Genomic DNA, 15,234 nt, shown 5'->3' with positions numbered 1-15,234 from the left:
CATCTGTTGGGGCAAGTTAGATAGAGCCAACGTAAAATCAGTTGATTTAGAAACATAGTGAGTTAGCTGATTCTGTGTAACATCTGTGGGAAAGCTAAGTGCTTCTGTTGTGTTGGTTTGTCAGAAGAGTTTTGGATAAGGCTGTCAGACATATCTGTGTATCTTGAATTTGTTTCTTGTTGTCTTTTGTGATAGTGAAGTCAAGGAAGTTAATTGATCAATTTGATTCATATTCAGTTGTGTAGTGTTGGTTTTTGTCCAGTGCGTTGATATAAGTGAGTAGTTGTGCACAGTGGCGGCTCGTGAAAAAATTGTCCTACGTGCTACAAAAAAAAAAAAAGCTGCTAAATACGCTGCTTTAAATCTGCATATTGCCATGATAAACAACTCATACTTTAAACTTGTTAACAACAACAACAACAACAACAACAACAACAACAACAACGACGACAAAAAAGCTTTTCTCACAATTTATAACTGAGAGCAAACAAAAACATTAATTTGGAAGCAGATGAATACGTTGACAGTTGTCTACGAGATAAATAATTCAAAATCAGATCAAAATTAGATGTATGGCTTTTCAGGCGTTTGCTCTATTAACCAGCATTTCGTCTTAGGTCTGACACTAGACTCGTCAGAGTGGGATGTGTCAGACCCTACCCACTGATGCTGGGGTGTATGCAGGTGAACTTATCAGAAGCCTATTTATGAGGCACAGTCTGATAACTGCATACGGGAGATAAAACTCCACAATGGAATTTGTGATAGTGAAGTCAAGGAAGTTAACAGAGCTAGGTGAAAAGCCATACATCTAATTTTGATTTGATTTTGATATGCTCTATTGGTGGAAAAATATCTAATTCCCTCCATGGGAATTTAGAATTTCCATAAATAATTCATTCGAGAAATATTGTTTTTACTCATCTAATGGCACAATACAAAGTCCACACGGCAATATTTTTTGCTGCAAAACTTGTCAATCACTTTTTTGTTGAAGTTCATTATTTCCGAGATAAGCTTTTTCTCGATTGATAGCATCGCTAATGCATTCAACCGTTCCTGACACATAGTATTTCGAGAGAATGTTTTAAATCTTATAAGACTCGAAAAGCATCTTTCTGGTTCTGAAGTGGTCATTGGAATAGTAATCAAATTCCTGAGCAATTCTGTTATTTGGGCGAAGGTATCTTTCAGGATCAGTTGAAGCAAGGGAACTGCAACCGTCAGTTTCTCTGAAATCAGTTCTTTCATACAGAACGCTAAGCTCAGTCATTAATCTATTCTTGTCTGGGAGTCTGTATACGTCACACACGGCGTTAACTCCTTTGACAGGGAACCGTTTTAAATATTTGCTAAAATTAATCGAATCAAATAAATTTGCAACCTCTAAACAACAAACAGACTCAAATCTATGACCTAATTCTTCAGTGATTCGGTCACAAACATCCTTAGAAATAACCGTCCTGTAGGATTCCGTTCTTCCTTTTTTGCTTTGTGGCATTTCTTAAGAAACTTCATTTGCTATTTTATTGACAGAATCCTTGACTGAAGCAACAGCCTTTGTAAAAATGCCAACTGCATTCCCTATTTTGATTGCATCTGTCGACCTTACTTGTAGTTGGGTGTACAAAATATCCACACAAAGCATTATTCTGTGAAAGAAGGATGGGCAAAATAAAAACTCTTCACCATCCAAATTGTGTCTGAGTCCACGTGTTTCTTGAACTGTCCTTACAGATTTTGACTTTTCCGAGTCCACAAAGCATTGCAACAAAGCATCCTTGATTTCATACACGACATTGACAGTTCTAGTCTTGAAGTTCCATCTTGTTGATGAACATCCTGGAATTCCTTGTACTACCACTTTTTCCAAAGCTGACAGACGTTGAGGAGATCTGGAAAAGAATGCAGGAAATGCAGATAGCCTGCAGAAAAATACGTGCGCAGCTTGATTTTGAGAGGCCGTGTGTTATTTTCCTTTGAACTCCATCTCTTTCACCACTCACCTCTTTCACCACTCATCACAGATGCTCCATCGTAAGTTTGGGCGATAATTTTTTCTGGATTAACCCGAAAAATAGTATTGACCTGCTGCAATATGCACTCAGATATTGCATCTGCGGTTTGTCCATCTGAATTAAAAAATCCCCAAAATCTTTCAAGTGGTTGGTCATTTTATATGTATCTGAACACAATTGCCAGCTGTGGCTATTCAGAGACATCAGTAGTTTCATCTGCCATGATAGTAGTGTATTTAGTGTTATGTACTTCCTCCATTATCTCTTCATGGTAGACTTCCAGCATACAGTCCAGCAATTCATTCTGGATGGTTTTTGATGTGCCCTTAAATACCTTACTGGATTCCATGTGTTCCTTAATGGCACTGTATAAACGACTCATGAAATCAACTAATCCCAAGAATACTCCTGGATTTTCAGATCCTTCACACCTTTCGTACTCCAGATATCATTATCTTCCAAATAAGATGCAAGGAAAACAAAACAAAGCATTTCTTACATCACAACCACATATCCAACTGTTAGTGTCGTAAACTTTAAACTTTACAGTTGGAATGCCTGACATAACTGGAATATTTCCAGCTCAAAGCCTTCTGAGTTAAATTTCAGACTGGAATGGGACAACCTATAATTTTTATGTTCACATTTTCTTCTAATATTCTCCTAGAAAATGGTTCCTTCATCAAACTGTCCGCACTATTCTTGCGGTATACTCACTTCCCATCTTACATCAGTGCAAATAGAATCGTAGGAATATAGATCCTCACTAAGAACACTAATTTAATTTCACTTTATATACACTGCAGTGAATACATAATTGAATAAATCTCCGTATGAACTTTAGTACTAACACAATGATAGAAAAACACGCACCAGCAGTATAACCGCGAGATCAACAACCGCACAAAGCAACTGAAAGTGCTGTGAACTGAATCATTGAGACCTCCCCTATTACCAGCATCAATTACATTGTAATGCGGGATAAGATTTAGGGTCAATCAAAGATTCTTTGACTCACCTACGAATTCCTTATTTTTGACACAAAAGGAAGATGGATATTTTAATAAGCATTGGTTGGTTACCTTAATAACAACATTATGTTTGCGGTAGATTGCCTCCACTTAACACTCCACTTTTGAGCCCAGACGATGCTACTCTCTAGTGGCAGAACCGCTTACCACATTCAACATCAGGGAAGCAGGAGACATCGAGCAGTTCTACCCCCTTGCGGGAGGGAAAGTAACTGTAGGCGGGATCAGTGAAAGTTGATCACGGTTTATGGTATAGTCCACCAGTTACGGGGTGTGTTGCAAGCTTGGCTGCGTATTGCTTCCGTCAGGCTACAGGCCAGAGCTCACTTCACATGAGCATGAGCCAAGTTCCCCCGGGAGAACAGAGCTAGGTGTTCGATGGATCTCATCCTGATTTTCACAAAACACAAATTCATATCATACTCAAAACAAAGAAAAGGCAGCAGGATAATTGTACTGTACATAAATAATATTTCTTACAGTTCAAAGCTATGTGCTGGAGCCCAGTAGCACGTATTGACCAACCGCCACTGGTTGTGCATATTGCCTGGTGTTGCCTTTGTATAGGAGAATAACATCTGTTGCTTTATATTATCCTGCAAGTATGTGTGATGATGTTATGTAGGATTTATTAACTCAACTGTTTATTAACAGGAAAAGGATTTTAAGGTGGAAATTATGGTCAGAAAAGAGGGAAGAAAGATTCTGAAAATACATACAAAAAGAGGCAAAAAAAATGTGTTGATAAAATCACATTATTAAGGTTTAAACTAGTTACATGAACTTTCCTTATCCCATTTACTGGGTTCTAATAATAATAATAATAATAATAATAATAATAATAATAATAATAATAATGTTATTTGTTTTACGTCTCACTAACTACTCTTATGGTTTTCGGAGACGCCGAGGTGCCGGAATTTGGTCCCACAGGAGTTCTTTTACGTGCCAGTAAATCTACCGACACGAGGCTGACGTATTTGAGCACCTTCAAATACCACCGGGCAGAGCCAGGATCGAACCTGCCAAGTTGGGGTCAGAAGGCCAGCGCCTTAACCATCTGAGCCACTCAGCCCGGTGTTCTGATAATTAATGAACTTGTATTGGATTACACACAACATTTCAATGTTTTTGACGTATTGGATTACACACAACATTTCAATGTTTTTGACAGTAAGTTGCTGGTGCTTTGAACTCAGTAGATTCTTATATAGAGAGAAATTCTGCTTGACATCTATAGAAACCAATGGAGCATATATTGTCAGCACTCGTAATGGGAGGTTCCTTAAATTTAATTAGAATATGTCTTTAGCAAATCCATCAACGTTCTCACTAACACTCATCAACTTCTTCCAAATTCTGAATTACATCAGGCAAATACTTGTAGCCATGCACTGCAAAATGTACCAGGCCTGCCTGATAACTTCTGCATCAGTTGAGTCTAGGCACAAATAAAGCATTCAATTATATCAAAGTTTTCACCCAAGAAAATGTGTTGAAGAAGAGAATAAAGATTGTCTAATCTTTTGAAAACACAGATAAAAGTGCGGGGGGAGGGGGGGAAGGTATTGAAACATGAAATAGAAGAGAAATGGTGTTTTTGCTTCATTCCATGTCCCCAAATACATACAATGACCTATTGGTATGAAAATAGTTTTTTTACAAGTTGCTCTACGGCACAGCAACACTGATAGGTCTTACGGCGACGGTGGGACAGGAAAGGGCTAGGACTGGGAAGGAAGCGGCCATGGCCTTAATTAAGATACAGCCCCAGCATTTGTCTGGTGTGAAAATGGGAAACCACGGAAAACCATCCTCAGGGCTGCCGACAGTGGGGTTCGAACCCACTATCTCCTGAATACTGACCTCAATTAAGCGACTACAGCTATCGAGCTCGGTAACTATATTTTTGACAAGGTGCTGCACCTTAAAATCCTTTCACTAGTTATTAATATGTTAGCATATGTCTTTGAGTCAAACCACTCCGTAAAACCTTTACAGAATGTGAAAAGTGTTTTAAATTGAATTTTGTATTGACAGATTGATTTTTTATTAAAAGTTTAATTCTAAGTCAATACTGATGTTATATTCATATTTCTTTTTCTTAATCTGTAGCCTGTTCGAACAAGAAATTATGAGCTATGTTCCGGCAGTGCCCACCAGTGCACGATCTCCAAGAGGTTCACCCCAGCTGTCTCCTCAAGCCTCACCTGGTCTATCCAGAGCCAATGCCCGAGCGCCAGCTCCTTACAGAAGAGATTTTGAGGCCAAGTTAAGAAATTTTTACCGTAAATTGGAATCCAAGGGCTATGGTCAAGGACCAGGGAAACTCAAGTAAGTGACTAATTATATTTCAATATACTGTATAAATATTCTGAATGGTCAATAATGTGATTTTTGTCCTTTCACTTAACAATAATGATATCAACAACAACAACAACAGAAAAACTACAGGAATGAGTAGCTCAGGTGGTAGAGTGGCTGGCTTTCTGAACAGAACTTGGCAGGTTCAATCCTGAATACTGGATACTGGTTATTTATATGTTAGCAAATGTCCTTGGGTCAAACCACACCGTAAAACCTTTACAGAATATGAAAAGTGTTTTAAATTGAATTTTGTATTGACAGATCTGTCTGGTGGTATTTGAAGGGCCTCAAATACATCAACCTTCTGTCAGTAGATTTACTGGCATGTAAAAGAACTCCTGCGAGACAAAGTTCCGGCACCTTATTAAAAAAAGAAATAATAATAAATATGGTTAATGGTGTGGGTTATTGTAGTCATGTCCTAGTTTGTGAACCATGCACAACGTCTGAGTGGCCTAGTAAGTGGTCCTGAGAGTCGGGATACCAGTTGCTGTGGAATGGGTGTTGGCATCTCGGACATATTCTGAGTCATGGCCCTGTTTGTGCTCAGACGGCTAGAACTATACAATTCACCGTGGTCCCTAACCCGTTAGAGGAGACATCCTCACTAGGACTATGTGCAAGTAGGGTAGCATTCTGCTTCATGAATTTCCCGAGCTCAACACATTTTAAGCGAGCCTCGGACCTATGTGAGTAACGGAGTCCCACTCCCATTTGACATGAGGGACTCCTTGGATACCACTTGGCGAACGAAATAGAATTCGATGGGGAGCTATCAATATTAATGGGGCTTATGGAAGAAAGAAAGTAGAACTGGCTGAGTCAGCAAAGAGGATGCATCTGGATGTGCTAGGAGTAGGTGATATTCAGGTAAGAGGAGATAACAAGGAAGAGAGAGGAGAAGTAAGTGTACTTGATGGGTGTTAGAAAGGGAAGGGCAGCGTATGAGGTAGGGCTGTTTATCAGGAATACCATTGCACGCAACATAGTTTCTGTTAGTCACGTAAATGAGCGAATGATGTGGGTAGGCCTGGCAGTTGGAGGAATTAGGACAAGAATTGTCTCAGTATATTCACCATGTGAGTGTGCAGATGAGGATGAAATTGACAAGTTTTTGAAGCATAAAGTGACATCATAGTCAGGGTCAACAGCAAGGATAGGATAGTGCTAATGGGCAACTTCATTGCGAGAGTTGGAAACAGAACTGAAGGATATGAAAGGGTGATTGGTATATGTGGGGATGATATGGAAGCTAATGGGAATGGGAAGCATTTTCTGGACTTCTGTACTAGTATGGGTTTAGTAGTTACGAATACATTCTTCGAGCATAAGACTACTCACCGCTACACATTGGCGGCTAGGGGTACCAGACCCATAATAGATATATCTTAACCGACTTCGAATTCAAGAAGTCTGTTTGGAATGTACAAGTTTTCTGGGGATTTTTCGATTATACAGACCACTATCTGATCTGTAGTGAACTAAGTATCTCTAGGCCTAGGATAGAGAAAGTGAAATCTTCCTGCAAACGAATAAGTGTAGAAAATCTCCAGGACGAGGAAATTAGACAGAAGTACATGGTGAGAAGTTTTGAACAGTAGACAGTAAGCAGGTTCAGGATATGGAAGTAGAATGGGTGGCATACAGGGATGCTGTAGTAGAAACAGCAAGGGAATGCCTAGGAACAACTGTGTGTAAAGATGAGAAAAGCGAACAACTTGCTGGAATGATGAAGTGAGAGCAGCTTGTAAACATAAAAAGAAGGCTTATCAGAAATGGCTCCAAACAAGGGATGATGCAGACAGGGAATTGTACGTAGATGAAAGAAACAGAGCGAAACAAATAGTTGTTGAATCCAAAAAGAAGTTGTGGGAAGATTTTGGTAATAACCTGGAAAGGCTAGGTCAAGCAAGAGGGAGACCTTTCTGGACAGTAATAAAGAATCTTAGGAAGGGAGGGAAAAAGGAAATGAACAGTGTTTTGGATAATTCAGGTGAACTCATAATAGATCCCAGGGAATCACTGGAGAGGTGGAGGGAATATTTTGAACATCTTCTCAACGTTAAAGGAAATCTTCATGGTGGTGTTGCAAACAGCCAAGCTCATGGGGAGGAGGAAAATGATGTTGGTGAAATTATGCTTGAGGAAGTGAATAGGATGGTAAATAAACTCCATTGTCATAAAGCTGCAAGAATAGATGAAATTAGACTTGAAATGGTGAAGTATAGTGGGAAGGGAGGGATGAAATGGCTTTATAGAGTAGTAAAATTAGCATGGAGTGTTGGTAAGGTGCCTTCAGATTGGACAAAAGCAGTAATTGCACCTATCTATAAACAAGGGAACAGGAAGGATTGCAACAACTATCGAGGTATCTCATTGATTAGTATACCAGGCAAAGTATTCACTGGCATCTTGGAAGGGAGGGTGCGATCAGTTGTTACGAGGAAGTTGGATGAAAACCAGTGTGGTTTCAGACCACAGAGAGGCTGTCAGAATCAGATTTTCAGTATGCGCCAGGTAATTGAAAAATGCTACGAGAGGAATAGGCAGTTGTGTTTATGTTTCGTAGATCTAGAGAAAGCATATGACAGGGTACCGAGGGAAAAGATGTGCGCTACACTGGGGGACTATGGAATTAAAGGTTAGATTATTAAAATCAATCAAAGGCATTTATGTTGACAATTGGGCTTCAGTGAGAATTGATGGTAGAATGAGTTCTTGGTTCAGGGTACTTACAGGGGTTAGACAAGGCTGTAATTTTTCACCTTTGTTGTTTGTAGTTTACATGGATCATCTGCTGAAAGGTATAAAGTGGTAGGGAGGGATTCAGTTTGGTGGAAATATAGTAACCAGTCTGGCCTATGCTGACGACTTGGTCGTAATGGCAGATTGTGCCGAAAGCCTGCAGTCTAATATCTTGGAACATGAAAATAGGTGCAATGGGTATGGTATGAAAATTAGCCTCTTGAAGACTAAATTGATGTCAGTAGATAAGAAATTCAACAGAATTGAATGTCAGATTGGTGATACAAAGCTGGAACAGGTCGATAATTTCAAGTATTTAGGTTGTGTGCTCCCAGAATGGTAATACAGTAAGTGAGATTGGATCCAGGTGTAGTAAAGCTAATGCAGTGAGCTTGCAGTTGCGATCAATAGTATTCTCTAAGAAAGAAGTCAGCTCCCAGATGAAACTATCTTTACATTGGTCTGTTTTCTGACCAACTTTGCTTTACAGGAGCAAAAGCTGGGTGGACTCAGGTTATCTTATTCATAAGTTAGAAGTAACAGACATGAAAGTAGCGAGAATGATTGCTGGTACAAACAGGTGGGAACAATGGCAGGAGGGTACTTGGAATGAGGAGATAAAGGCTAAGTTAGTAATGAACTTGATGGATGAAGCTGTACACATAAACCGGCTCCAGTGGTGGGGTCATGTGAGGTGAATGGAGGAGGATAGGTTACCTAGGAGAATAATGGACTCTGTTATGGAGGGTTAGAGAAGTGGAGGGAGACCAAGACGATGATGGTTAGACTCAGTTTCTAACGATTTGAAGATAAGAGGTATAGAACTAAATGGGGCCACAGCACTAGTTGCAAACAGAGAATTGTGGCAACGTTTAGTAAATTCACAGAGGCTTGCAGACTGAACGCTGAAAGAACGGTCTATAATGATTATGTATGTATGTATGTATGTATGTATGTATGTATGTATGTATGTATGTATGTATAATAAATTATTTTGTTTGTAAGCATACATCTTATTCTTGTGTATTTAATCTATTTAAAACCAAGGATTATGTGTAGATCCAAAGATAAGTATAATCATTCTTCCCTAAGACCCACATCTAAGATCTGAAACCAAATTCAGATTAACGAGACACCTCTCCTGAAATACAGACTTTTTTTTTTTTTTTTTTTTTTTGTCTCGGCAATTTATATCTCACATAGGCCTTAAAAGGCCTTATGTCTGTCAAATTCACTGCTCTCCAGTCCCCGTTGCCTCTGTCAGTGAAATTGCTTAGCATTCTCAACCATGTTTGCTTGCTCTCCAATCATATAGTTCTGCTTACTCTCAGGAAATAGTTTGTTCAAAGTGAGTTGAAATATCAACTGAAAATACACTAGGGAAAATTAATGGGGTGTGCCTACTATGCCCCAAGTGGACATGGTGGGTGGGTGTGATAATACGTACAGGTGCCTCAGTGCACACATGTGGGCACAGGTCAATACAAAGAGTGGCTACCCTGAGTTGCAATACATTGCTATATTCTGCGCATTATGGTGTCAGCATTCCTGCAGAATTGCACCATGAGGGTCAGTTTTTCCACAGCTGAAGGGAATTGTGCATGTGTCTGCCCATCATGTCCCTCCTGTGTTCAATAGGGATTAGATTTGGGGACCTAGCGGGCTACTCTAGAAGCAAAATGTCTTGGAGATGCCTGCAGTATGAAGGGAGGCATTGTCCTACTGTAACATCCTATTTGCAATGGTCAACATTGGAGGGATAACCACATACTGTCGAGCAGTCAGTGTGCCCTCAACAATCACTAATGGCAGTTTCACATGAAAATCAATATAGTTCCACATACTGTAATGCCTGAGGTTGGCCCCTTATATCTCTCAGTGATCAGATGTGCATGGCCCCTCTCCCCGGTATGCCATTGGACACAATTGGGAAAATAATTGCAGCCAAGATAACGGTCACCGAATATGACACTATGCCATTTGTTGGCTCAATGTGACTGTTCCTTACACCAGGACAGCATCTTATGTCAATGTAGTGAGGTCAGTGGAACACTTGCTACAAGCACATGGTATCATAAACCAGCTGCACACAAATGATTACCAATTGTTTGTCATGTAACGTGTGGTGCTACAGTAGCTCAAATTTCCACTGCTGTCTTGGTCATCCAAATGATGCAGTGTTGCTCCCGCACTGTTGTCCTGACTCAGGTCTCTGAGGATGTCCCCCTTCATTTGACCACTGCAGCCATACACTTTGAACTGTAGGTGCATTTTGGTCAAAGTGTGTAGCTACAGCTCGCAGAGGTAACCCATCTCGTGTTGATATCCTGTTCGTACCCATCGGTGAGGCATGTTTCACTAGCGAACACTTCACATCACTGCATCTCACAGACTACACATCAGCTAAGTTCTACTGGGCTTCATAGAGGAGATAGTTCGTCCGTGACCAATCCAGTGGCAAGGGCCATATGAATAATCCCATATTGCGTCGCCATAAGATCTACCTGTGTCGGTGCGACGTAAAGCAACTAGCAAAAAAAAACAAAAAAAATCCTATTTGCTATAAACTGGTATCCTTCATGTACCATTCCATATCTCCATTATCAACATGAATGACCCATTCCTTCATGATGCTGCAATTTGTATTTTCCCTAGTATATGTCAGTGATGTAGGGTGTCATGAAAGAAAGAAAAGTTCCACTTTCTTTCATGACATTTGGTAATTATCAATACGGAACAAAATGAAATTTATTAATCAAGAAGTGATGTAGGGGACGAGTGAATTGGCTACACGGTTTTGGTCACATAGCTGTTAGCTTGCATTCGGGAGATAGTGGGTTCAAACCCTTCTGTCAGCAGCCGTGAAGATGGTTTTCCATTGTATTCTCATTTTCACACCCTGTCCTATCCCATCTTTGCCATAAGACCTGTCTGTGACATTGTGACATAAAACAAATAGAAGAAAAAAGTGATGTAGGGAATAGCATTATTCAGTGGCACCCTGGTGAACAACCGGGGCTGCCTAGCCGAGGCAGTGAAGGCGTGCTCGACATTAACTTGTCATTGTGATTATCATATTATGTGTTCCTATTCATGTTTCTACTGCTTGTTCTATATTGTTTGTTATTCTTCCCTATTTTTCCTGTTTAGAAAATTAAAATGAGTCCCTTCTGTTGTTTTGTTTGAAGAAGTTTCCTAATCATAATGTAAAAAACAATATTCAGGGTGTCTCAGGAGGGATTATCAATATTCAGAAATATGACTGGAACAATCATTTGAAGCAGAATCTTCATTTTGACATATGCGCTATTCCAAATGGTTTCCAAGATAGAACACATTTAATTTACATTTGCTTTTGGGCTAGTGGTGCGCACGTATGTGTCTTACCGACCCAACCTCTTCATCGTTTTATCCTAGCCCAACCTACCTCGTTGCTTTCAACTTCTTTGCTTGAGATGTCCTTCTGCCCGATGAACGTGCAGTTGTCCATGGTGTGTTGTGAGTGAAGTAGTGTAAGGAATTGAGAGTGTATCAGAGAGAAGCATTGGTTAATTCTGTTTGTACACACGCTGGCTAAAATGCTATACATCTACACTAATGAAGAATATGCAGATATGGTGTATGGTTATACTGCTTCTGCAGTGGCAGTGCTCCTACTGCTGTTGAGGAGTTCCGTCGGCGCTTTCTGAAATGTCGAATTCCTGATCTAGAATGTTTCCCAGAGTTTTCAGCATATTGCATTTAACAGGTATTCTTCCAAGTTCCCATTTTTCTTCTGATCGTGGTTCAACAACCTGTGCAGGAACAGCAACACATAGTTGAAATGGTGCAGCGTAGTCCTACTACCAGCACACTGCAAATTTCTGTACATATCAATGTCCCACAAACACGTGTATGGCAAATGTTATATGTGGAAAATATGTACCCATTTCAAAACTTCAAAGAGGTTGGGTGAGTAAGACATACACCTGCGCGCCACTAGTCCAAAAATAAATGTACATTAAATGTGTTCTATCTCGGAAACCATTCGGAACAGGGGATATGTCCATATGAAGTCTTTTGCTTCAAATGATCATTCCTGTCATATCCATGAATATTGACCATTCCTCCTGAGACATCCTGTATATATATCTTATTACTTCCATATCATGCAAAGAAACATGAGTGAAACAAAGAGCTAATGAGAATTCTATTCCAGTTTATTATCATTACTAATTTAACATTTTGGTGCATAAGAGGCTTTATTGGAGTTAAATATTGTACAAGTGATCATTATTGCTAGCCTTTCTTCAACCTTTAATAATTGTTTTAATTTATTTCCTTATTCCAGGCTACAAATCCGTCGTGAACATTTATTAGAAGATGCATTCAACAAAATCATGGCAGCGTCCAAGAAGGATCTTCAGAAGTGTAAACTTTATGTCACATTTGACCGTGAAGAAGGATTAGACTATGGAGGACCCTCTCGAGAATTTTTTTTCCTTCTTTCTCGGGAATTATTTAATCCATATTATGGGCTTTTTGAATACTCAGCCAATGACACTTATACAGTTCAGGTGTCGCCGATGTCGGCCTTTGTTGACAACCACCATGAATGGTAAGTGATGTACTGAAGTGGGTTTGGAAATGTGTGTTGAAGCATATCATTTACATGGGATGACAAATTCTTTGTCTTATTTATGCACTCATAGTAACTTTCTCATACTTGTGATATGTCTGTGTAACTGCACTGGGTCTTCTCTTGCTCATTGGTGGTCTTCTTAGTTATCTTGGAAATGTGCTGCATGTAGGAAATCAGAAGCTAGTCAAGTTATAATTAATGTTTGACAGTAGATCTTTTATACCTACATAAAATGCTGTGTCCCCAAAAGACTTATCTGTGTCCATGCGACCTAAGGCAGATTGTAAAAACAGTTTATTTCCTGGGCACAAAGTCTATAGAGAGATCAAAATAGGCTATATTAAACAGTTAATCACAAGTAGATCTTCAATCTAGGAAATTTTAGAGAAAATTAGTGTGGATGGAATAAATAACTTCTCTGCATATCCTACATTGTTGAATCTGATTGGGACTTGTAGGGTGTTTTCCTCTGTATCTTCTTTAATTTAAGTGCTCGAGTTCATTCTCTCTGTCTCTCTCTCTGACACCCTCCTCCCTAAGATGTTTGCCTCAAATAACTCATAAACCATTAAAGATATCAAAAATCTGCTTTCATTTTCAGTGTTAACCGGCGGGTTCATAATAAAAATTGCAGTACTTTCCAGAGTGTCGCTATGTGCCCCAGATAGTGGTACTATCTGTTAATATGGAATGACACTGTTTTCTACACTTATCAATAGAGTCATAGACATTCTAAATTCAAGGGTGTGATTATTTTCAAAATCTGACAAGTACAATGTGATCCTCAGTCGAGTTGCCAGTTATTCCCTGTACCGTGTCTGGGTGAGTGGATGATGCCATAGCCGCCTCACCCGTACAGCTCGCCTAGTGATTTCATGGTCTCAGCTAGTCTGTGATAAGCTTCTGTACTGTGTACAGCATGATTGCTTCTTATACAGCAGTAATTGATCAGTTTAGTGTGTTTCATGGCTTCTGAATTAAGTGTTGAACAGCACACTTTTTTGTGCTGTAGATTTTTAAAGCACAAATCTGCTGGGAGAGTTAGAAGAAAATTCCGCAAACAATTTCCCGGAGAGCGAGTGCCAATGCATTATGGAATTAAGAAGATTGTGAATAAATTCAAAACAGTGGGTTCAGTGCTAAACAAAAACAAGTTAAAAACTGACTGTCTTAACCGACAAGAATATTCAGGATATTTATTAAAGACTTAAGCGATTCCCCCCCCCCCCCCCCACACACACACACACCTTCTCCCTTCCCCTCCTGAAAATCTTCAAAGAAAGTCACAGGAGTGTAAATTTTAAGCCCAAGAGATCCAGCTGCAAGAGAACATTATTGCATTTTGCTTCTTTGGTTTGTCAACAGTGGTAAATTAAATCCTGAATTAGTGCGGTTTTTTTTATGAAATGTTGTTTTATTTCAATGGACATGTAAATTTGCAAAAACAATTGTATTGATCCTGTGAGAATTGAAGAAAAATTCATGAAACTCCACTTCAGAACCTTAAGATAGGAGTTTGGTCTGCTGTTAGTGTTGAAAGAATTGCAGCGCCAATTATTTTAATGACACCATTAATTCTGACTGATATATACAGTAGAATTAATACTGAAATTTTTTTTTCTCAACTGATTGAACAGGAAAGGTCACTCAGATATTTCCAGCAAGACAGGGTTACAGCACATGTCACTTTCAAGGGCAGGTTTATGACCAGTTTGCTCTCCAGGTTTAATGCTTTGCAACTTCTATTTATGGGGTAGTTTGAAAGATAGAGTTTATAGAAGTAATCTCCACACCATAGAAGAACTGAAAAATGCAATTAAATGCAATTCACTCTGAAATTTTGGCAGAATTGCAGAGAGTGAACAAGAATATAATCACTTGCTACAGCACTTGTCTACAAGCATTTTAAACACTTAACTGTAATGGGGTAAGTTTTACTGACTTTTAATCTGGTTATCCCTTCATCAGAGTTGGTGGGTTTTCTATGGGCACATGGGAATGGTGTGACGGTGATCATGGTCTTGTTTACTGACATGCAGCATGCTGGAAGGATGATAGTCTTTGTGGGACTTGCCCTATAGTTCTTGCGGAAATCGAATGTCTTCAAACATGCTTCATTTGCCGGCCATGGGCGGCCATATTCGATTAAATCACGTACTAGGCAGCCAAGACTTATAATGCGTGTGGATCCTGACCCTGTTGAAATACAGAGATACCCTCTTTGGACAGCTAGGTATTTGCTCTAACATGCAAGCAAATGCACTATGACCGAGTGAGTTCGTCACGTAGGTAGTGTCGCTTAGCTCTAATCGTACATTTGGGAAATAGTGGGTTGGTATCCCACCATCAGCAGGCCTGAAGATGGTTTTCCATGGTTTCCCACTTTAACACTAGGCAAATGCTGAGGTTTCACCTTAATTAAGGCCATGGCCTCTACCTTACAAAGTTGCAA

At 39.6% G+C, this 15,234-nt stretch overlaps 1 protein-coding gene across 1 annotated transcript in view; it reads left to right on the top strand.

Moving 5' to 3' along the window:
• LOC136864682 (E3 ubiquitin-protein ligase HECW2) overlaps positions 1 to 15,234 on the top strand; it is a 277,203-nt gene that overhangs the window by 174,711 nt on the left and 87,258 nt on the right. The window contains exons 7-8 of the mRNA XM_067141994.2: positions 5,165 to 5,383; positions 12,492 to 12,758. Of these exons, the coding sequence (XP_066998095.2) occupies positions 5,165 to 5,383; positions 12,492 to 12,758 (486 nt within the window). The remainder of the gene's footprint in view (positions 1 to 5,164; positions 5,384 to 12,491; positions 12,759 to 15,234) is intronic.

The sequence above is a fragment of the Anabrus simplex genome, chromosome 2, assembly GCF_040414725.1.
Source record: "Anabrus simplex isolate iqAnaSimp1 chromosome 2, ASM4041472v1, whole genome shotgun sequence".
NCBI lineage: Eukaryota > Metazoa > Arthropoda > Insecta > Orthoptera > Tettigoniidae > Anabrus > Anabrus simplex.
Note: the sequence above shows the minus strand (reverse complement) of the source record. Positions and strands in the feature narration are given on the sequence as shown.